The sequence below is a fragment of the Anas platyrhynchos genome, chromosome 18 (genome assembly GCF_047663525.1).
Source record: "Anas platyrhynchos isolate ZD024472 breed Pekin duck chromosome 18, IASCAAS_PekinDuck_T2T, whole genome shotgun sequence".
Lineage (NCBI taxonomy): Eukaryota > Metazoa > Chordata > Aves > Anseriformes > Anatidae > Anas > Anas platyrhynchos.
Window position 1 is genome coordinate 3398096 of NC_092604.1, and position 24915 is coordinate 3423010.

A 24915-nucleotide genomic window follows, 5' to 3' on the forward strand; every position below is an offset into this window, starting at 1 on the left:
CGTTCTCTGTCTGTCAACAAACACTAGGCCAAGAGTATTTGGGTCTGGTTCAACAAGATGCTTTTGACAGCAATAGCAGCTTAAGGTATCACTCTCTCCATACATGTCCCCTCCCTGCCAATACCCGCCTTGCCTCACATGTGCTGGAACAGCTACTTGTGCATCTGCACTGCAGATGGTCCAGGGAACTGATACACCTTGAAATAATCCTAACAAAAAGTTTTGTGTTTTTTTTTTTTTTTCTTTAACCCAGACTCTTTCTGTTTCCATGGTCTGGTTCACTAAGAACCAAGCAGTTCTGCTTTCACAGCAATACACAGGGGAGAAACGAAAAATACCCTAAGCGGTTAATTCCAGGGAAAAAAAAAAGTAAAAAACAAAAAGTAAAAAAAAAAAGTACCATTAAATGAGCCTGTGAGCTTCATAGACATTCACAGAATCATCTTCACATCTTAAAGGTAAGACAGTGTCACTCTCCCAACAGCCCAAGAGCAGACATATGGCAATTATGCACCCTTCCCAGGCTATAAAGAACATCTTCATCAGAGCTTGTCTCCTGGCTTGCAGTCCTATGCTTTTATCAGAGGTCTTGTCCTTCATGGAAAAGGTCTGCACTGAGTTAACAAGGGTCTCATTCCAACCTTCACAATAGAGTAAGAGAATCTTTGAGATGGTTTGGTGCCAAAAGAAAATAGGAAGCACTAAGCTTGGAACTGCAGTTCTTCAGAATGACAAAAGCGTGGCTGATCTTTGTACGATTAAGTGACATCCGCTCCCTTCTACCTCTTTGCCCTCTCCTCTTGGAGGGAAATAGTTTCATGGATTTAGCGATAGAAGGATTCCCCTGTGAACCAGCACTTCTGCTCTGCTAGTGCTGACAAGAGATTGGCACTTTGAGGTAGGCACGAGGTTTTCTCTTCTCTGGCTTTTACTCTGCTGGAAGCCCTTGCATTTTTCACTATTTCCAGATGCGTGTCACGGAGCTCTCTCTTCTGGATCAGAGTCTCAGAAGCTCTCTCTTGATCATTCTTTAACCCTTGCAAGAGGGATTTGGGATCTGAGTCTTGTTGCACTTTCCAGGCAGTTAGACAACACCAAATATAGCCAGGGAACACCAACCAACCAGCCAAACAAAACAATGAGTTTTTTTAAACTTTGCATTGGATAGCTATTCTCTTAAGACCCACTTGACCTATGGCAACATGAAACAAGGGGGAGAACACTCTGAAGGCACCTTGTAGTAAAATGAGTAACCAATTTTTTCCTATCCTGACCTTTCAGGTAGCCTATTTCCTCTTTTCTTATATGAAGTCACTGCTTTGGCTGCCAATTCTGCACTGAGAAGGTGATTGGCAAGAACTTCTGAAGTACCTTCCTACAGGCAAAATTACTGTATTTCTTTCAAAATCAACCATGTCTCACAAATAAAGGGAAAAAACCTCGAGGAACAGAAACCTTGAAGTGGCAGCAGAGACAACCCTTTTTGCATGAAATGTACTACATACAGACTGGATTACTAAACAGCTCTGCCTACAAAACATCCTCATGGCACATTAGCAATAGAAGTCCAGAAAGGCAAGAGCGAATCTTTACCACAGTGATTTACCAACACGGGAAAAGAGATAAGAAATTCCTTTAGACCCATGTGTGCTTCAGGATATGTCGGAGGATTTCACAGCTGTAACACTCCATTCTGACTTCCAGCATCCAGGGTTAATTAGTTCAAGCTTGATAAATCCCCTTATCTAAATGGCTCTGCAGAGGCAGGCAAAAAAACATCAAATAAAAAAGAGAAAAGCAGTAACTCTTCCAGCATATTTTTTTCTGCCTCTGGAACAATCAGTGGGAGAAATGTGCAGAGCCAGAAAACCCATGTGATAGCACACATCTGACCAAAACCCACAGAGGAGACATGCTGCAGAAAGGGGCTCAATTCCTTCTCTTCTCCTGAAAGAAATAACCAAGTGCAGTGCCAGGACCATGTGGGAGATGTGTGCTTACAGACACAAACAGAAAGAATCCAAGCAGAGTGTTGGACTGGGTGTCAGGGTTTTTGCTCCACCCCAAGTGCTGCAGAGAGGGCATTGTCCTCAGTTTCACAATCTATTAAGAAGATAGTATCAACTTCCTTTGGAAATAGGCTGAGACCTTCTGGATAAAAAGCACTCCCTAATAACTTAGGATTATTACTTAGCCCTTTACATGGCTGTCTGTTCAGCTAACTTTCATCTTGCAGAGGTGAATGAGCACAAATGAATTACTACAAGACAGACCTGTAACGGCAATGACAGATGACAGAGGGCAGAGAGAGACCCTATGTTTTGAAGCTAGCACTGGTAATGGAAAGATTCTTAACAACCTAAAGGATTCTGAACTAAAGACAAAGAAGGTTTCAAAAACAGTGCCACAGATTTGTAATGTAAAGGAAAGAGAAACTGTGCTTGACGTTATAGCCAAGGCCTTGCACATGTGTTGGGCAGCACTACACGCCCTTGAAGAGGCAAATTGCAGTGCTCTGTTTGCAAGGTAGCTGTCCAGGAAAAGCTGTGACCATCTTGCTGTGTCAGAGGCCCAGCAGTGACCCTGAGCCTAGGCCAGCAAGGGCCCAGTTCAGACAGAAGTGGAGTAGACAGCAATCATCTGCTTCAGGATGTGTACTGGAAAGGCACCCAGCCGGCAATCTACTGGAGAAGTGGATCACAAAACTCAATCCAACCCTGAAGTCTTCCTACCCATCATCTGAAACTCTCTTAAAATACAATGTCCCAGGCAGTTAACTGATGAGCTTAATAACTATAAATGTACTCCATCCAGTGCTGCTGTGCACTTGCTGTACTGCTGGTATTTCAACCCTAGACTTCTCTTCAGCATTCCTGAAAATCATAAATTTCAAAGAGTTACAGCATGATTTCATAACATGGCCTCAAGTGCTAGATTAAACCATAAACCTAGCCTTGCTTCTTAACGCAGGCACATTTGTAACAAGGTCTCCAGAGAAATTTTCCTTCTACTGACCAAACATCAAAAGCTATGTCCTAATCTCAAAGGCAGTTCTCATCTGTTCTCTGTGAATTCACTGTGCATAGTGGTGGGAAGGTAGAAAGACTAGCAAACCCAAAGAATGTGGTTTACATCAAGACTATGGAGAAAGACATTCAAAAATGAGATGAGATCAGAGATTAGATTTTCCCATCACATGAAGGTCTGCTAACTGCAGTATCAGAAGTCCCCTTTGTGTCCCCTGGATCCAAACCAGGGGGACAAACCCACAGCGATTCAGATTCAGGTACACATTGCTCCCTCTGCCTCCTGAGACTCAGCCAAGCCTAGGCCTCTTCTCCAACTTGCCAGTTCACCTGGAGTTTTGGGGAAGTGCATATAGCCTTGTGAGGGAACCTTTTACACCATGGGAGCTGCAGGAAGCCAGTTCTACCAGCCTTCTGGATATTATCCTACTTCAAAAGATACCAAGTTTGCCTCAGTGTGCAAATTATTCTTGGAGGTGAAGATGATTTTGAAGACCAAGAGCACAGTCCATTAAAAACAAACAAAGAAACAAACAAACAAACCCACAACTCAACTTTAAGTCCTTCTGAATCCATTTGAGATTCCACCAAGCCTTTTCTTAGACATTAGTGACCTAAGAAACTAATGTGATTTTCTTACGAGCTTCTGTGCACTTCTGAAGTGCAGCATTGTTAAGATCTACTGCAGTTACCTCAGGCTGGTGGGCAATCCTTTAAGGTTAGTATAAGGAGCACCCCACTGCTCCACCAAGTTCTGCAAAACTGCAGAGAAGCACATCCACTGAAACTTTCCCACCTCCTTCCAATTGCCCACCTAGACGACCCAGAAGAGGGACTTAAAATTCCTTACAAAGAAGTTTGTACAAAAGAAACTGGAAGACCTGGCCAGAAACAGAACTGGTATAGGATTTGATAAAGTAAAGAAAAATGTATTTAAATAGAAATAACGTATTCTTTATAGGGATAACAAAAAGGAATGCAAAGGGTGGCTTACCCAAATAATGGCAGCTGTACACACAGAATGATGCTGCATAAGAGATACTGAATATCTTCTTTCTTTACCAGTAACAAAACTAAACCCCTAGGGGATTGGGTGCATACAAAAATATCAAGGCTTGGGATGGAGTCAGAAGCCCCTGGTGAGGAACAGCTGGACGCATGCAGCCCTTCTTCAAGAAAGACCTCCCTATTTTGCCACAGACTAGGGCACCAGGCTTGGGCTAGTCTAGACCATTACACAAAGCCACTGATGCATTTTTTACCCAAGGTGCCAGACCAGAGTACTGCTGTCAGGCAAGACCATGTTTCAGGGAAAGCACATGGCAACTGTGTCTAGTTCACAGGCTGCTTTAAGTCAGGTCCAGCACAACTTGTGCAGATATTTATCCCCCAGCTGCATATCTGCTTTGCCAAACAACTGTGTGCACAGCAATACAGCAGCTAGAATATAACTGCAACATGGTAAAAATGTCACTGCCACCCCAACAAATGAGACTTGGAAAAATTACAGGGTGCCCATACTCAGATACAAAGCTGCTCTTCCCAGAGAGGCTGGTACCTGTGAATAGAAGGCTAAATGTTTTTCTAAGGGTGGGCTGTGAGCTCTTTGCCCTTAACACGTGGAAAGATTTAAACACAGAAATAAAATTTCAGTAAGAATTTATATTATTTCACCATTATTAAAGACTTTCCGTGTCCATGATTATGACAGCACTTTTTAATCAATTACTTCCCCAGTTTAGTTCTAATTAAATGTCTCTATGAAATAAATACAGAAGAATGCAAACTGATGTCTTCTCACAGAAATTAACTGTGGGCAAACAGTGGAACACACTGGCTCCTGCATCAGTGGTCCTGCTCTCATAGGCCAGCAGATCTGAGATTGCAGGTCTGACATGAGAAACTTGCCATGACAACTGTTGTTCAAATAAAGCATTTAGCGAATAGCAGCAGCACAATATGAAGCAATACACAGGACACAGACTTCAAGTTTATCCTGGGAATGGGGTTTCCCAAACCAATGCATGAGCATTAGTCTTATTATTATCTCATGCATTGGTCTAAAAAAAAATAAAAATCAATGGCTGCCCAAGCACAACTTACAAAGCTCTCAGGCTTTTAAGTCTGATCTCATAGAACAGAAGGTAAAGGAAAAGACCTCTTTGCCTACCAATACTTGAAGTCACTTCGACAAGTGGCAGTGAACAATAAGGACCAAATGCCAGGCTACTCAGGAGTGCTTGGTGCAAGGAGACATGCAACATGGCTGATAAGTCATTTTAGGGAAATGACCTTAATGCAGAACAAACACCGTATCTGTATACACTTACATGTTCCTGGTGACGCTGGTTTGAGACTGTGTTGGAACAACACCCAAACTGTCAATCTTGTGTTTGCTGACCAGGATCCAAACCTTTATCCTGGACTTTGCAAAAACATTTGCTGTTTTTTGGGTGTACAGCGTTCAACATTCAACTTTTATTCAATTGAGACTGACAGATATAAAGCACAGTGGGAGGAGTCTATTTTTATCTTTGATTATCCAAGCACAGATCAAAGGCTCTGCAATACAGTAACACTCCAAGGGCTTTTGATAGTGAAAGGATGTTTGTCTGGTCACCATAGAGAAAGAGATGTAAAACATCCTGTCTGTAGCATGATAAGGTATCAGGATGAGAAGCGGAGACAGGGCTCTGGGGGAAGGCAGTGAGAATTAGTTTGTTTAAATGACTTGTGTAAGCTTGGCAGAGATGAGATATTAATTATTTCTGCAGAAGTTAGAGTTTGCCCAGGATTCAGGCCAAAAAGCCATCTGAAGAGGAAACATGCTGTGCACCAGGCTGGGTGATCAGTGCACATTTGATAGCAACACACTGTGTGGGCTGGATATCTCCATTTCAGCCATGGTAGAAATATGTCTGAAATGAAGAAGCATGTGTCTCTCCTCCGAAAGGCAGAGGGTCAAAGTGGTTACGTGAGTCCAGATCAATGTTTGTTGTCCTTGACACTCATCCTTTCCCAAATATTCCACTGCAATTTGTGGCTGATCAACTTTGAGTCATCTCACTAGCTGGTAGCCAGCTAGGAAGTTACAGGGCAATTTTATTATGGAAATTTTCCCATTCATACTGAACAGCCAACTTTTAATTATGCTTCTTCTTGACTGACCCAAGCACAAGGCAGGCAAATGGTTATGGCTGAACCAGAGAACGGTGTCTCACACAGGCACAGCAGGAAGCATGGGCTGGGCAGTTATTGCAAGTCACTAACCTGTAATTCAGCAAGCAGCAGACCTTCTCCAAGGAGTGTAGATGGGAACTATAAACATGCACGCTCAACTAACCTCAGCAGCTTTCCTATGGTCATCCTCATTCTCCAGCATCCGGACATCTACACCAAGGCAGCGAAGATAGCGTCCAAGGCCTTGCAGCATGTTATCACAGACCACACTGAACTCTTTGGCGGAAATGGAAGCAGGGGGACGTGAGGTCTCCTTTTCAGATCCTTTGCATTGCTACAGAAAAGCAAGACATCTGTAAGCAGTAGAATGGAAGACTGATTGCCATTACACTTGTGCTTTTGCCTCCCTGCATTCATTCAACCAAATTCTACTGTCCCCTGCCACATGTATTACAATTTCCCTCATGCTCTGCAAAACCTCTAGCTCTCCTTTCATGTCCTTTCTTCATTGACTACCTACCACCTGGGCAGGAGGCAAGACATGATGGGGCTAATTCTAAATTACACATTTACTCACTGGCAAACCAGCCACCCAAAGGAGAGATCCGCACTTTCCCTGGAGAAATTCCAGCTTGGTTTTCTTTGATCTACAGACACTGATGTCCATGAAGTCACAGAAATGTATCTTCAAGACTGCTATTCCCCTATCAAATTAGGCTGCAAATAATATAGATGTGCTGAGGTTATTTTGTGGGAGGGGGATCTGACAGACAGAGGGAGAAACAGGTAGACAAAGCATCACATCAGCCTTGTTATCTTCGGAAGTTTAAAAATAGACAGTGCCTGAATTCTGTTTATTTCATTTCAAATGTCTGCTCCCGGGTGAGTTCCTGTAGTTGGAGACTTTGTCTTTGGAGGCTCCCAGAAGTACAATAGTTAAGTTCGTGGAGAAGGGAAGTTATTAAGGAGCCTCCAGGGTTCAGCTTTGCCTTCAGGAACTGGAGTCAGCTGGGATGGCTGAAGGAGACAGCCACCATCTACGTGGGGCTATGATTCTGTGATTTTATGCTCTTTGCAGCATTTCAGATTAGCTCTGCAGGAGCTGACTCAGGCCTGGAAATGCCTGAACACCATGTATCTGCATGAACACCATGCAGATACACCTGGGCTGACTGTGTGAACTAGGTCCTAGAGCTCAATTTGCATGATGACACCTCTCGGCAGCTGCTCCATGCGCTCAAAGCTCTGCAGCACTGGGTGGACTGGCTGGACTGTCACTGGCTCCTGAAAGGATACTGGCGGATGCCCTGAGGCATCAGAATGCTGTGATAACAGATCAAGTTGACCCTTCGTTGTTGAGGTAGTTGGAAGACACTAACCCTGTGTTGCTGCCTCTGTTCAAACAGATGTAAAGGAGCAGCAGCTGGCTCTTAGCTCGTGTTTATTCAATGGCCAGCAATGTTATACGTAGCTTTTTTCTCACGTTTCATGCCAGCAGAATGCAAAAGGCTTCTAAAGGAGAAGTGTCATTAGCCCCACTTCAGAGAGTGGACAAGGAAACACCAGCAAAAAGAGCTTGGATTCAGGCAAGACACAGTCAGGAGAAGTCTGCTTTTCTGAGTCCCATGCCAAGTTTTATCAACCACCTCTTGGCTAATGAATCTGACTGTACAAAACACAGCAATGGCACATGAGTTCACAAGGTAATTCAAGCCTGAAGTGCTAACTTTCCCCATCTCTGCAGCAGCCAGTCAGATCTGTTGTAACATACAATTTTCCCATGAACACAAGAGTGCTTAGGAAACTACTAAGCAGCTTTGTGTTTTACTGCCTAAGACTAATGGGATAGTGTACATTCACACATGCTTGGTAAGGAGGATCCTGGTAGCTGTACGTGAGAGTATCTCAGTCCAAGCATGGAAGGTAGTACTGACTTCAAGAGATAAAGTCACATTTGGGACTGCTTGGAAGGATATGCAGCCATAGGGAGTCTCGTCAGTTAATAAACAAAACTTGACTTCTGTTGATGTTTTAATAGGTGCATAAACAACCAGATAGCTGCATTTTAAAAGTAGAACTTTATTACTAAGAGAGAAGGTCCAGTCACGTTCCAAAATATTGAAGAGGTCACATAGCTCCAAGTTGCCAGCTGAGTTTTAAGGCTCTACCACAACATACATTGCAAGGGTATGCTAGTCACAGTTTATGTGGTGGTGGACTGGGTGCCAGATACAAACCATCAGAAGGAAGACTTTTTTGATTGATTGTTTTTGACTTTGCAGACTTTTACTGCAGGCACAATAAAGGAGGCATACACATAGTGAAATCATAATGTAGAAGGTCAGTTAAAAGCAAAAGTAAGGAAGTCGGAGCTTAAACCTGATTAATGCACCACTTAGGCCATAGAATTCAAACACACTAATGAGGAAATGCAGAAGGAGCATTTCTACTAGCATTGTTAGCTAGATTCTGCCACACAGATCTATACCAACATTTTGCAAAGACCTAAACCTAAAATTGAAGGGAAACCTGAACTAAGGCACACAAAGGAGGAAACACATTTTAGCAGTGAAGGGGAGGAGCAAGAAAGATGTTTGCTGCAATAGTCCTGAGAACAGACTACACACAGGCATGCCAGGCATAGCTAATAGTATGACTGAGAGACAAGGCAACGTATGATTTGCAGGGGTCTTGAGCAACATGCAGCTCTTTGAAGATGTTTACAAACCTGTCCACAAGGTGACGGTACCTCTTGTTTATTCAGCTGCTTCTTTGCCCTGGCTTTTATGGTTGGTTTTCCCACCAGACTCTTAGTCAGGTCTGAATTCAGACCAAAGCTTGTTGGATCCTTACACAGCTTCTCGTAGATCTCCAGCAAACAGTATGCATCTGAAGCTGAAAACAAAACAAAACAAAACAAAACAAAACAACACCAAAAAAAACCAGAATATGAGCATCAGCTGGATTCATTCAAAAGCCAAAAAGAAGCTTTCCTGATGCAAAGAAAAGCCAGCATCTTTGTAAATGCCACTGAATGCACACAGCCTGTGAAGCTCCAGCTCATTAGTGTCATAGAATCATAGAATTTGGGTTGGAAAGGACCTTAAAACTCATCTAATTCCAACCACCCTGCCATGGGTAGGGACACCTCCCCCTAGATCAGGTTACTTGAAGCCTCATCCAACCTGGCTTTGTTGTACCCTGTACTCTTTTATTGATTCAGTGACCATCATAACCTAACACACAATCAAAAAGAGTCAAGGCAAAGGAACCCAAAACTGATAGGCCCTCTGTTGTCTCTTACTGTAACGTTATGCAAATTTTAGTGTGTCTGTTTAAACCACGAGGTAAGATAACTTCAGCCAACCCATTTCACTCTCCATTGTTACTGAGCAGCGGCTTGCCCATGGTTTATTATTGCATCTTAGGTATGGGAAGGTAAATTCCCATTAGATGCAATATCTTAAAAAGTAATAACTGAGTTGTTTGCAATCACCTGCCCACACGCACTACCATCCAGCCTCTGTTCATTGCAACGGGAACTAAGTCTCCAAGCCAGTTAAGCCAGTTAAGTTACAAGCCTTGGTGATTAACTTTTGTGGGAACTGTGTCAACTTCAAGGATAGCTGAATTTAACAAAGGGCTGGTTCGCTTCACTAGGCTGTCCTTTGATGCCTCAGGAAAAGATTTAGACTCAGACTTCTGACTCTGGGGTAATCAGCAGTAAAAACCACTGTTGCCTCCACCATACCGATTCAGTGCTACAGTCTTTGACACCATGTCTACCCATTTTTAACATTGCTCTAACGAGCACTTCACTATGACAAATAAACACAGCACTTGTTGCCCAGAAATGCTGTGAAATGAGGCAGAAGGAAATGGACTTTCTTCCTTTCATTTACTGAGAGGAGTATCCACTGAGATGTTTCATCAGACAAAATCTGCAAAGCACAGGAATTCTTTCATGAAATAATGAATCACTGGACAGATTAAACTTCAACCATTAAAGCTATGTCTGCAAAAGGACAAATATACCATGTGCCAGCTTCTCTGAACAGGAATTAATCCGCAGAGCCATTTTTCTTCATTTGCTACTTAAAACAATTTTTCTGGTGCCAGACAACAGACAAACATGTTGTCTAATGGACAAATGTAGCACCTTGTGACAGAGTCAGTGACCAGACCTGCATATATGATCTGTTCCTCCCGCAGCGGCCGTTTCTCCCAGTTAGACAGCTGCTCTGTTTTATCTAGAGGTTTTCCCAATACATGTTGTACCAAGAGGCTGAGCCCTTTCTCTGGCTGCCTGATCCCTTTATCCTCATGGCTCTGCTCAACCTTCCGGCTGCTCTTCTTCCAGTCAATGGAGGCCTTCTGAAGCTGATGGAAAAAGGATATAAAACATATGGTTATAAAACAAATTCTACAACACCTCCTGTTTTGGTGGGTGGGGCCACACAGCAACTCTATCATTTTTATATCTTGCCTGGCACATCAAATCCCATTGTCTCAGACAAGGGCTGGGATGACATTAGATGTATAAGGTGTCCGACTATTTGCTTAACAAACACACTTGCTGGAAAGAAATCTGCTTCATAGCCACAAAGGCAAAAGAAATAGTACAGACTGACAACATTGCATCATAGCAGTGGGGCTGTGATTGTGACTTCAAGATTTTCAGGGTGCTCAACCACACTGAAGGCTGTTGAACATCAACTTAATATAAGTTCAACACCTTTCTCCTCCTGGATCCAGAGAAAAGGTATTCCTGCAACACAGTGGGCAACAGCCTTTCTGAAGTTGCCATTTCTCAGATAAAACTGAGGTAACAGTTGTTGGCAGGTACTTCAGACACTACTGCACTTCCCTTATTAAGCTATCAATCCCAAAGATCTGGATCCTCCCCAGTCCACAGTCATTAAAATGGTTGTCCTTAACATTTCTGCAGAATGCTAAAAAAATAGTGTGTGTTAGGCCATAGACATCTGTATCTCAGATGAACAGAAATTCCTGTGCTTAACCTGCAGCCCTTCTGAAATGTGATGAGTTTTCTACAAATCATGAGCTTCATATCTGCTTCAACATATTGTTGGAATATCAGTGTTTGTACAACAATTTATTCACATCAAGTTCAAGTATGCCTTGTGCTCAGGAACTTCTTAATAACTGAACAAAGCTGTATCTCCATTTTGATTACATTTTCATAACTTGTATGAAGGCTATGAAAAGATTATTAGTATACCAAGCACTCAGTTGATGAAAAGTAAATGCTTCTGTCTTTTGTTACAAAATCAGATTACCCTCAAAGCCAGAAGAGGAAAGGGCCTATTCACTGTCTTAGCCATCTCCTTGCCAATACAGGATACGAAAGTACAATGCTGTGAAATCATGACAGTTATCTACTGGTACACAAGCAGGAGGCACATTGTTCCGTATCTTCACATGTTCACCCTTACTTGTTTGTCTACTGTGAGTAGGTCCACTACACCTTGTGATTGCTTATCCATGCCTTTCAAAGCAAAGCATGTGGCTGCAAGACTGCTAAGGTCTCCAGACATCCCATAACCTGGAGAGAAAAAAAATACCACATAGTTATAAAAACTCAAATCATGGCTAATGCACTGCAGCTTTTTTTTTTCTTCTTCTTCTTCTTCATTTTTTTTTCCCTAGTTTGGAGTTAAAATGCTTGTAATATATGTGTAAACTTTGGTGAAAAGACTGTTCTGATAGGGAACAATGCAGACTCCCATCTCTCCTGTTCTGAAGAGATACCCTTGCAGATCAAGACTTGGAGAGAAGAAAAGGTAGATGAAAAATGCTGAGTTTAAACTCAATTTTGTTAAAAACTGCTAGATCAGTGAAAGGTGAACAGAACAAGAAGCTTTTAGCTTCTAAGAACTTGAAAGAGAGAACTATGAATTTGTCCTTGAACTCCTGCCAAAAAGCCTCTTCACAGAATTGAAAACCATGTAAGACCGGTGAACTATTGTATGGTAAGTTGGAGAACACTGGTGTCCAGAAGGACTGATTGTAGAAGGACTGATTAAAGACCCAAGGCAGGGGAGAAGAGAAGCATGTTACCTAGTTTAGTGATGGCTGCATCTGAGTAGAGCATCTGGATAAAATGGGGAAGCTTCTCCTTCTCACCCTCCATCTCAGCTTGTTCAAGGAGTTGTGGCAAATCAAGCAGGAACACCTCATCCTTCACAGCGATTTGAAGGAGGGAGACACGGGGCTTCCCAACCATGCCGAACGAAGGCCTCCACTCCATGTCAATAGCAACAATCTGTCCAGGCTGCAACAGAGACAAAAACTTCCTGCATTTGCAGACTGTCCTTACTTAAACATAGCTGGGATAAGCTTGAGCAACAGTCAGTATCCAGAATACAAGTGTTTCCTTTTCAACAACTGCATCTCTTTGCTGGTGTGCACACTACAACAGTCTCAAGTGACTTTCACAGCACACTTGAGTTATCCCCTTGGGGCTTCCCTGCTACAGCAATTCCCAACAGATTCCCCAGTCAGACAAGCTTTTAGGCCTCACTGCAGTCCTTGACTTCTGGAGGGAGATATTTGATAGCAGTGACCCACATACAATCCCATGTACCAGCCTGTTATGGAGTTTCTGCTCCTTGATCTTGCAGATACCAGAGTTACACTTACCTGCAGCACCTTTTCCCAACACTGCAGCATCTCTTCCCACTTTTGCAGGAAATGAATATTTGCACGTGGAATAGGAAGCTGGTAATAATCCTTCTTGTTGATCTCTTCATACTTCTCTGCTTTTGTGGCCTCTTCTACACTGCACAGAAGCAGATGCAATAACTTTAAACAATGCAACGAGGGGAAATCCTGGTTTGGAGGAACTTTGGGTCATGAAGTCTTAAGCCCCTGATTTCAACCTGGTCCTCTATTTCCCCATGCTACCTCTTTCTCTTTGCTCATTTTACCTGTAATCACTGCAAAGCATCCTGACTCATCTTCTCTTTTTATTCCTATAAATGGTCACAGAAATGGCACTGTGTCTGAGACCTCACCACACTAATGCATTGTATCCACAGCAAAGAAAAGTCAAACCAAAACACTTGTGTCGGAGTCCCGGTCCCTGTCCTCAATGCTCATCCCTCTTTCCCAGAATTGATGAAATTTGGATGACAAAGTTGGGCAGCTGTTTCCACATTCAGAGATAACACATTTTAGATTTACTGCTTTTTGCCCTGGAGGTTAACATGGAAGTCTGCTAGTTCCCACGGTGTAATACATAACAGAGAAGTCATCTCTGACCAGCATTGTGTCCAAACAGGAGCTTCACACTTCCTCCCAACATAAACTGGCTCAGAAAGAGAACCTCGGACTGCTTCACACTAAGATTACTTCCAGCCAGGTGAGTCTCTCTCATCATTGATAATGCAATGGCTTGGGAAGACTTCATGTACTGCCTGTTGCACCTTCTTCTTCTCTACCACCTTGTAAAATGTTTGCATACTCTGTACAAGAACATTTGCCCTATACTGCACAGCCAGCACTACATTGCCAGCTGACCCCACAGACCATGTGCCTGGCCTATGCTACTCCCTCCACTTGGGTTTCAGATGGTACCATGCAAAGGAATTAGTATCTCTGTATTTAACACACTGGAATTGTTGGGAAGATGCCAGCAGGATGAGCTAACTGATTTCCTACAACAGGATCTTACGCAGCACATTTTCTTTACAAAATGCAGCAGAGTCTCTTGAAATGGCCTTGTAACTGGAAGGTCAGCATATTGCTGTGGTGTCTCATCCAGATGATGCAATCAGAGGAAAGAAACTAATAAAAATATCCAGCTATTTTGGACATATCACAAAGTTTTGGACACCCTCTTTCCCAGAGACCTGAAATGGTTTATTATTTGAGAAAATATTTACTAACCTTATGTTTAGGGGACTGTGTGACTAATTTTGTAGCAGAGCAGCTTTCACTGTACAAACACTCTTTTCCATGGGTTTGTGTGCATGCGGAAGTCAATATTTGTGTAAAATATTTAATGAAGGTGTGCAGTCTCAGGTCTCCGGGAATATTCTCGTCTGTGGAGTTCAGGAGCAGCGTGTGGTGTGAGCAGTGACAGAGATGATGTCATTTATATGCTGGTACCACCTTGTTCTCTACACTATGAACACCCTCTCCAGAAACCTGCTGCTTTGTTAGGTCAACAATAATATAGCAGAAAGATTGTTTTATTAGATTCTGTGGCTCCATTGATTTTATAGCAGCTACTGCAGTAGGTATCATGACTGGATGAGTAAACTGGGACAACAAAAGGCTTTGCTTGTCTGCCAGAACTCATCATGAATGGCACAGCACATCCTAATCTGTGTGCCTTCACTCCACCTGGGCATGATACAGGCTTCCTGGAGCAGAGACATGTAGAGAGATTCCTAACTTCTTTGGTTTTTATCTCCCTAGATGCAGTCTGTGGTTAGATCACACTCTTGTTAACCACCTCTTTGTGTTTTGAGGGATTACACCTCATGCAAAAACCTCCTGGCTCCTAACAGGTAGCTGGTACAGACTGAGGAGGGAGGAGGAAGCAGATCCACTGATGCATCAGAGCTACGCAGAAGCAGGTCCTAGACAGACAAGAGTTTCCTGTGCTCCAAGAAAGCCATGTATTGTCTGGAGAAGTGAGCCTTTGCAGTCAGTGTTAGAGGGTAAATACATGTGTCATATTTCCCGAGGTTACATGGAACTTGAACATGAACCAGTGCAGATCTGCAGTGGAAGAAAGATCAGATCCCCAGTCATGAACTGTTTAAGGCTATCTGTGATATCCTCCCCAAACATTAGTATTAAGAAGTAGGTACTCATTGAATTACTCATAATTCAATTAAATCCAATCTATACTCCAAATATATGATTTTTAATTAAGAAAAGATCCTTTTTTTTTTTAATTTATTTTTATTATTTTTTCCAGTATTACCTCCTCTAGGAGATGGAAATTTACTGTGGTGCTGTTTACAATAGACCTGATGATAAACTTGTTAGAGCAGGTAACCTTGCCCAGTCTCAGGCTTGCTCAAAATGGTCTCCTTAGTGAAAGGTCAGCATTAACCAGACATCCAGTGACTGTTGAATGGAGTTCATAATTCTGACACATGATACCAGAAGGAAAGTTTTCCACTAAGAACACACGGTAAAAGGAAGCACTCATGTCATCAGGATGCAGCTGCATGTTCTGCAGAAACATCTGAAAGCCCCAGACTATGTGGGGTAGTAAAAGAGCAAGGGCATGCAGACTCTGCCTCTGCTTTTTGCAGAGTTGCTTTTTGCAAGTTGCAAGCTTCCAACTTGCTACCAGAGGAGCAGGGGTCATCAGCTTTCTGCTGGCTTTAATCCTCCCCAAACAGGCAATGAGTGATATCACCAACAACTGGACCACAGTTCGTATCAACTCAGATTCAGATTTCCATTATACACACAGAAAAGTTCAGACCCATATATGAACTTACTGCTTCGTATTACTGGTTCCAAACATTTCATGTCATTTCAAATGTCAGCAAAGCTTTGAGCTATGCTGCACTGAAACCAGACAGCCCACAGATCTCTTGTATTTGCATCAAGTATTCAGGGATTGGTCCTCTTCTATGCAGAGAATCCTGCAGATGAATTCTCTGCAATTAGATGAATTCCTGTTCTTAAATGAGTGGAGAAAATGCTGCTTGTTTGCAACAGGTCTCCAAAATGCCTGTGCGATTAGCCTGAACCCAAGGACTGTGGTAGCCTGCAGTTTTGCAGGAGTTCGGTTCATGAACATACATGGGCACAGAGGCTACCAGACTCTGTGTTTATGGGACCAGACCGAGGTTCCAGGTATCCTGTGCAGTCCTGCGTGAGACCCTGAGAGGACCCTAATGCAGCATCACCTGCAATCTCTGCAGTTCCTCAAGACTTGGCAGTAGGCTGCACATGTGCAGGACTTTTTGCAGGAGAAAAAAAAAAAAAAGTTCTAAAAAGGGTCCCAAATAAGGCAATCTCTTAATAAGTTGCTTTAACAAAAGCTTGTGGACAGACTCACTAAAGCATGGCAGAAACACCATCACTTGTGAACAAAAGGTGAGCAACTGAGGACTCAGAAAATTATTTGTAATGCATCATTTATCCAAATGCAGCCATTCTTCCTCTATACAGTATAGCTAAGCAACTGTCTGGGACACTGCTGCACGAAGAGGATGATTTGGGGTTGCTATCTCCCAGACACAGCACAGAATACCCAGAATCAGAACTACAAAGCTCTGGCACTCCTCCACATTTAGCGCACTGTGGGGATCAGACAGTTTCTAATCCTTTAATTGGCTATATTTGGCCTTCTTAAATTTTGAGCCTCTTCTCAACTTCCTACAGCTTTGGCTGCACTCAGCGTTGACCTTTTCCCTCTGCAGACCCTTCATCCTACCCCTTTGCTCCTCCTGCACCAGCAGGTTCACAGAGAGCCTTGGCTGGGGCTGTTTGCCCAGTTCTCTGCACTTGAAATCAAGGAGTTGTAAGAACTCATCTTAATATAAGGGTTCTTTTTTGTAGCTCTGCTTTTGCACTCCCCTATCAGGTCACGCAATGGAGTGAAGTTAGGAGAGGAAATGCGGCTGCTGCAGGCTAATGTGCTGCATACAACACAGGGGTCCCAAAGCAAAAGAGGAAACATGGTACTGCATTACTGGGATTGCACTAGAGGAAGGAAAAGGGATGGCAAATAATTAGGGGGCTGAAGGCTTATAACCTCACTTGGTAAACTTGTGCCTGGGAGTCTAGTTTTATCCCAAATTCAGTTAACACAACTCTTCTAGGATCTGATCCCAAGTGTCAAAAATCCCCATTACTTCTGAGAGCTTTGGATGAAGCAAAAAATACAGACTGCCTTAAGAGCTGTCAAAGGAGGAAGAAAACAGACATGATTAAGAATTTTTGAGGAACTTTATTTTGTTGCCCACAAGTCTCCCAAAAGGCATTAAATCACATTAAAGTACATGGGGGATGTAGAGTATATGGACAACTTACACAGACATGTAATGAACTCAATAAAATAAATGCATGTTCAGATCCTACCTGCATCATTTCATTTTCACTAGTGATCTGGCAGAGGGAGTCTGAAGACCTGTCCACAGCATCTCAAACAGCTTTTAAATACTCATGAGTGAGTTTAAAATGCATCTTTTCAGACATTTCCAGGCTTATGAAAAGCAAATTTGGCATGTTCATCACCAAGACGTGATCTCAGTAAATGGAGAAAGTTTTTGCAAAATTATCTCACGAAGGTATAATGGGTTTATGTGGCAAGGTTTTGGTAGTGGGGGGCCATAGGGTGGCTTCTGTGAGAAGAATCTAGAAGCTGCCCCATGTTAGGGAAGGGCCCCACTGCTGACCAGAGCCAAGCCAGTAAGCGATGTTGTTTGCACCTCTGTGAGAGCATACATGTATTTAAGAAAGTAAACAAAACAAAACAAAACAAAACAATGCTGCCACACAGCAGCTGGGAGAGTGAGAGGAGTGAGGAACAGCCTTGCAGGCACCAAGGTCAGTGAAGAAGGAGGGGGAGAGGTGTTCCAGGCGCCGGAGCAGAAGTCCCCTGCAGCCTGTGGTGAGGGCCATGGTGAAGCAGGATGTCCCCCTGCAGCCCATGGAGTACCACGGTGGAGCAGGGTTCCACGCTGCAGCCCGTGGAGGAGAGCACGGTGGAGCAGGTGGACCTGCACCGATGGAGGCTGTGGGCTGTGGAGGACCCCTGCAGGAGCTGATTCCGGGCCGGACCTGTAGCCCGTGGAGAGGAGCCCACGCAGGAGCAGGTGACCTGGCAGGAGCTGCTGCCCGTGGGGGACCCAGATTGGACCAGTTTGCTCCTGAGGGATGGACCCCGCAGTATGAACCCGTTCTTGAGGAGCTGCTACCCATAGGAAGCCCACACCAGATCAGTTCAGCAAGGACTGCATCCCATGGGAGGGACCTCACAGCACAGGGGCAAGAGTGACTGAAAATGAGTGGCGGAGACGAAGATCCATAGACTGACCACAACCCCCATTCCCCCATTCCCCTGTGCTGCTCAGGAGGAGGTGAAAGAGGGTGGATGGGGGGAACACATTTTTGGTGTCTTTCCTTTGTTTCTCACTTCTCTAGCTTGTTAGTAATAGGCAATAAATCTTACTATCTCCCTACTCTGAGTCTGTTTTGCCCATCACAATACTTGTTGAGTGATCTCCCCATCCTTATCTCAACCCTTGAGCCCTTTGCATTGTATTTTTCTCTCCCTTTCCCTTTGAGGAGGGGGAGTGAAAGTGGTTATGGTGGAGGTTGGCCGCTCACCTGAGTAAAACCACCACAGAAGGAAGAATTATGGTAGATTATTTTAAGCAAATACACAGTCTTTGTATGATAAGTAGTCTACAACGAACGGGAATGAAACAGCATTTACCTCTCTTGGATCTTAAGCTTTTGAAGCTCATCAGCCACTCCATTAGGTAGTATCTCCTTGGGCAAATTGCAGCGTTGTGCCCATCTTGCTGCTGTGTTCAAATCACAGTAACTGATTAGCAACTGTATCAGGTGCCCTTGAAGCCATTGATTCTCTCCAACTGTGCTCTGCAAGGAATTAGGGGTGAAGGAAGACCGTCAGTGCCATTTCCATCACAGGTATATCTCACCCACTTTAAGGACCTCCCTGTGGTCCTGGACCAGGGTAGAAAGGAGCAGGAATTCCTACACTACAGGAGTGACATTGCTCAAGCCCTGCAAGTGCTGCACTTCTTTCTGCCAAGATATGAAAAGCACATCTGACCCCTGAAATCTCACTGATGTCTTTGGATTTCTCGGCAGCAAGGCTGCTCCAAACTGCATTTGTTCAGGGAATGAGACTGAAGGCCACAGATGCAGCATAGATAAACAAGAGTAAAACCATGTCATTTAGCCAGACTGATGACTAGCATGTTATTTGGTTGGTCTGAGATACTGATTACATTAAGAAAAATCAGAACTAGTGACTGACCAGAATACAGGTCTTTGAGCTGATTAGGCAGGTAATTATGGAAGGGGCTAGGGTTTGTACTGTTTTAGTCCCTTTCTGTGCCCACACATGACTCTGAAGTGATGCTGCAACTTGATGTTCTTGCTTCTGCAATAAAGACATACATGATCTCGTGTCAGTGCAGGAGCTTGAGTTACATGCACCTGCAAAACGGGAAGACAGTTGGAGAGGTTCCCTATTCCCAAATATTGTCTGGTGGGAGTGAATGGTGTGCGTGTGCCTCAGCACATTTCAGAGCCTGGGGGCACAAGCACGAACTCACTGCTGGCTGTGGTTTAAACCAGCATGGAATCAAGCATGTTGCCCACACTGGCACCAGGGAGCAACTACGTGCAGAGGCAGGCAAATAGGCCCATAATATTCTCCACTGCAACAGTCAGAACCACCTAAGCTTTTCTCTTGTTCACCCTCTTGCTCTCTAGGGTGCTGTGGCACAGCAGCTCTAAGAGGAAATATGAATACAGTGACACCAACAGTCAGCTACAGAAAGGTGGCAATAACCCACTCCTGCCCAGCCAACCCAGCTGTGCTTGCAAATGTCCCAGAGCCATTGCAGCCAGATCAGCAGTTTATTTCTCTAGCCAGTCCTGTTGACTGATTTACTCGTGGATCTGCCTTAGAAGTTATTACTGTCAAGAAAACTTAATTGCTAAAACAAGTTGAAACTCTGCATGGTAGATCTGGATCTGTAGATATATGGCTCTATTGCTCCTAGCACTACCAACAAGTATTTTTTAGCATAGTGAAAAGCCACAGGAATTAAATTCTCAGGTGCACACGCCACTGCCATCCTTCCTTTGCTGCCCCACCAAGCAGCACTTGCAGGGTCAGAGTCTGTTCCCAGGGCCTGCAGGCACCTTGCTCTTCCTCCACCACATGTGCAAATGCTGGCAGGCTGGGTGGTATGCTGGGGCCACTGGGCCTCATTCCTCACATTCTTTCAGTAACTAAAAGGTGAGAAGTTTTCTTCAAAGCAGACACCCTTCACAGAAATCAGGAAACAAACCTGTTGTTGGCCTGGAGGTAAAAAGGAAACAAAACAAAACAAACAAACAAATAAAAGCAAACAAACAAAAAACCCACAGAGGTGCAGGAGGGAATACAGACTTGGAAGAAAAAACACAGAGAAATTTGGCATCCCAGGTAGCGCACACAAGAAGCCAGCCTGCCCATAAAAACTGCTGCCTCAGCACTAAGTCTGCACCCCTGTGACTTCGCCAACTGCCAAAACGCATTTCTTCTAATGGATATGTGGAGGGATATTTTCACTGCTGTTCCCAAGAGGTTAGTGATGCACCCAGGAGCCACTGTCAGCAGGATGGGGACCCAGGGGCTGGGTGGCAGCTACCCAGGGGCTCAGCTACAGAAGAGAAGCAGGAGAGGGAACGCAGGGACAGAGCAGAGCAGGACAGGATCAGCTATCACACTGCAGCTTCTTGCCCTCTACATTTCCTCCCCCCACATCTCCTCTCCTGGCCATGCCAGTCCAGCTACTTTGTGCGTCTCTCACATCTCTGTTTATGCAACTGAGCTCAGCCAAGTACCTAGGACATAAAGGGGTTTGAATAACTCCTTCTGCCTAGTTTGCCAAGCCACTTCTCAGAGTCCTTCCCTAAAAGAACATATTTTCTTATTAACATCACAGAGCAATTCACTCTTCTAGGTTGCCCTGTGTCCATCCTATTGTCTTTCTGCCTTTTCTTCTACAACACAAAGTCTTTGGGTTTGGATCTCTCTTCAGTTCACCCAGAGTCAATTCTTAATAAATCTCATTATGTCAGCTTTATTTCTGGAAATAATGAGGTACAGATTTTTTTTTTCTTTCTTCATTTTTTTTATTGTAACAGATTTATTCTTTCAACCACAAAAACAACTCTGTAAAGAGGGTTAATCTCTCCAGAGATATTACATCTTGCATTTTGAAATGGAAAATGACTGTGTTTATTTTTTATTTTTATTTTTTTTCTGAAAAAATAACATTGTTGTAAAGGGGAAAGGCTTCCACCACAACAGCTCTGCAAGAACGTGGAAACTTTGGCCCCAGAAGATGTGGATACAGATTCAGAGACTAATGTTTCACTAGGGGTGACATTTCATGCCTTTTGTTTTTTGTATATGGACACTTGGAAGAGGAAACTGGCATGGTTGTTCTGATCAACATCAGTGACACCTCCAAGCAAGAAAAGATTATACCATGAGTCTTGTTTACATCCTTCTCTGAATTCTAGACATATCATACGTTCTTTAATCCATAGGCACACACAAAAATTCCTGACACCAACAATAACCCATGATTAAAGCTTTCCAAAATGACTCCTGCAGATTACCTACCCGTAAATCCTGTTCTTACCCAGCTGAATGCTTTACAGAGCTCATAACAGTCAGTACAGAGTAAGCTTAGCAATGTCCTGATTTTAACATGTAGCATCAGCAGTTCTTCCATTGTTATCAATAATTTTGGATTCAAATATCCAATATCTTTTCGGGAAGTCACACTTACCAGCCCTAGATTAGTTTTATCTGTGTGAGTTAAGCTGCATTTCTGTCTGATACAATTCTCCACTTTCTCCCAATACCTTTTACTGAGCAGTGAAGCTATTCACACAAGTAACGCTGACTATTTGAATGTCTTGGCTAATTTCCCCTGTTCTCAAGTGCTTCCAGAAATAACAAAAAAAGTCCTGTTAGTGCAGAGAAAATGTCAAGTAGAATATTTTAGATCCAGCAACTTTAAAAGCAGCAAAAAAATAAAGAGGTCAAGACCACTGTAAGCTATGGAGGACACCACCAGCATTTCTAAAATCATGCATTGTTGCAGGTACTGTGCAGACACCTTTGTTTTAAAGATACCCTGGAACATCCTACTGTGTTTTTTTCATTGTTACTTTATTTGTGATTGAGATTTCCAGTTTGAAGTTAGCATCATTTCTACTACACAGAGAGATGCCACATCAGTAGCTCATTAAAGGAAAGGATTTACACATTGGCGTGGAGCAGGGACCCCAAGCACAAGCTCGGAGCTGAGTCACAGCCCGTTCCACAAGAGAAGGGGGATCCTGACCTCCAGATATCTGAAATAGATGGCACTCGGATAAAAGATGCCAGCTTTACTCACACTCACTTCTGAACAGGGTTTCTTGTAAAAGCAGCAGGCCACTCACCCATGGCCAATGCACAAAAGACAGAAGCATGAGAAAGACAGATTTTCTCACCACTTGAGCTGTTCTCTCTCTCACAGTGCAGGCTACTCAGATGCACTAATTTATGAACTGAAGATGAACTAAATAGCCTCCATTCATATCCCAGAAGACTGACTTTCAGATAGCAATCAGTGCGTCATTGACAGAGCCACACTTCAGTGTTCTGGAGGCCATTACCACATCAATGGCGGGGAAGTGGTCTTTCTTCTCTCTTTCAACAAAGCTCTGGCAATGTGGCTCCCTGGGGCATGTTCACACTACCTAACTTCAGCTTTGTGAATCAGGAGACTCCGCTTCCCAGTCTCCCCATGCAATCAACTGGGAGAGACGGCTCGGCTCTTCTGAAAGGCCACGCAGAGGAGCCTAACTTATGATATCACTTGAAGGGATCAAGGCAAAAGCAACCTTTAAAGCCAACTTGTGGCTGCACCAGGGCTCCTCACAAGGAGCTTATTGCTCCTGGGACATCCAAACAGAGCTGTTAGCTTGTGACAGCCAGCTAGGACAACACCATGCAAGGAGATGTGTCCACCTCTGTTCTTCTTTTTGCAGCTCTCACAACCTCACCAAAACAATTTCTTGTTCAGAAGTCCAGGTGCCAATATCACATGTCCAGCTCAAATTCCCTGGGCTAACTGCATGCCCAGCTGCAGGCTGAGGAAAGCGATCATTCCCTGCCCAGCACCTGGGAGACCACCTCTGGACATGGGGCCTGGTTTTGGCACCCCATTGTAATCAAGGTGTGGACAAAAAGGAGAGACTTCAGCAAAGAGCTGGTAAGATGGCTGGTGGGCTGAAGCATGGGATGTGTAAGAAGGAATTGGGGGATCATGGCTTGTTCAGCCTAGGGAAGGCTAAGCTGGGGTATATGGGGTGTATGGGGAAATTCCTTTCTCTCGTATCATGGGCCATCATAGAGAAGACAGAGTCAAATCCTTTTAGAAAGTGCAACTATGTATAAAGGAAAAAAAAGGTGACAGTGAGGGTGCCAAGGCACTGAAATGGGTCTAGAGGGGCTGTGGAACCAGGCAGGGCCCTGCAAGACCTCGTCCAACGTTGAAGTTTGCCCTGCTTTGAGCAGGAGGACAGACAAGAGACCTCAACAGGCTCCTTCAAACTGAACCTAGCCTCCGATTTTGTGATTAGTGTTGCTAGGCCTTCCATAGCACCAAGGCTTCTCTCCACACAGACAGGTGGCTTCTTGCAGCAACTGCTGCTTTCAAGTTCCAAGCACCTCCCGGGCTAAGAACACCCAGGATCTCGTCTACCCGGAATACAGGATGGTCCTGATCATGCTCAACAGTATTATAGAGAGATCCAAAATACATATCCAGCATTGGGATTCTTTCCAAACCTCTGTCAGGCAGCCCCTGGGGGAAGTCATTCATCTTCGCCAGATGAAATCATCATGTCTCCAAAAACTGCTCATGCTGCCACAGATGAGACAAGGTATATTACAGAAGCAGAAGAACAGACTCTGCTTTCAAAATCAGAGCTGAAGAGAGAGTATTTTCAACAAATGTTAAGCAAGAAGTTTAGACTTTAAAAAACAAAAACAACAACAAAACCCCCCTGCAACATTGGACAACTGAACACTACTTCACAGCAAACTTCACTCAACTCAGAACTGCGTAACAGTCTGCTGGCACAAGCTCCATTTCACAGGGCACATGATTCTGTCTACTTCAGAGATGAAAAAACACTCCATACAACAGCTCTGAATATTACACAGATGTTGCCAGCTTTAACTTCAGCAGCAAACCAGAACACAGGTATCACTCTTGGCTGCAGAAAGCCTAAGCCCAGACAGAAATCCAGGTTTAATGTCGAAGCGGTAATACTCTCGGACAACAGTGCTCCCATCATGCCCAAGTGAATGGTCTGCCACACAATCCCCCAGCTGCTTTGGGATGCTGGGGGATTTAGGACAGAGCAACATGACACGTGTTTAAGAGTGTCACTGAGGCTGAATCCTCAGTGAGGCTGGTGAACCACACCAGCTTATCAATGCAGCCTCTTATAAGCTGTCCTGAAAAATCTGCTTTTACTGTCTGATTAGCTACTACTGCTGTGCTTGCAGAGTGACATTAGCAAAGGAATCCATCCTTCCATGCATGTCACCATCTATTTCAGACAAATCTCCCAGGAGGGAAGGCAGCCGGAGGCTGTGTGGGTATGAGTCAGCCAGTGACACTTGTCTTGGGGCCAGGATCAGTTCATGGTCCTCTTTTGTTTAGCAGTGTAGGTGTAGCCTGACACTTTTAGTGACTTTCACTGTGGGAACAGCAGAAATTTATCCTTTTTTAGCCTAAATTAACTCATTTTCCTCAACCACATCCTACAACAGATCCAGGTATGTGGATACACAAATTAAGGTGCATTTTCCTGCAGTACTTTTTCTCCCTTCCACTTGTACAGGGAATGTCATAGATGTATGCCTTTAATGAGCTATAGAGCCAAA

At 43.8% G+C, this 24915-nt stretch overlaps 1 protein-coding gene across 36 annotated transcripts in view; it reads right to left on the bottom strand.

Annotated features, from left to right (window-relative positions):
• The window catches only part of EXD3 (exonuclease 3'-5' domain containing 3), a 296729-nt gene that overhangs the window by 138348 nt on the left and 133466 nt on the right, over positions 1 to 24915 (bottom strand). For 35 of the 36 annotated variants that reach the window (XM_072025484.1, XM_072025482.1, XM_072025481.1 and 32 more), the window contains 7 exons: positions 18646 to 18812; positions 12870 to 13008; positions 12288 to 12501; positions 11663 to 11772; positions 10391 to 10586; positions 8935 to 9101; positions 6370 to 6540 (listed from right to left, as the gene is read on the bottom strand). In XM_072025484.1, the coding sequence (XP_071881585.1) occupies positions 6370 to 6540; positions 8935 to 9101; positions 10391 to 10586; positions 11663 to 11772; positions 12288 to 12501; positions 12870 to 13008; positions 18646 to 18812 (1164 nt within the window). The remainder of the gene's footprint in view (positions 1 to 6369; positions 6541 to 8934; positions 9102 to 10390; positions 10587 to 11662; positions 11773 to 12287; positions 12502 to 12869; positions 13009 to 18645; positions 18813 to 24915) is intronic. The other variant, XM_072025479.1, reaches the window with a different exon arrangement.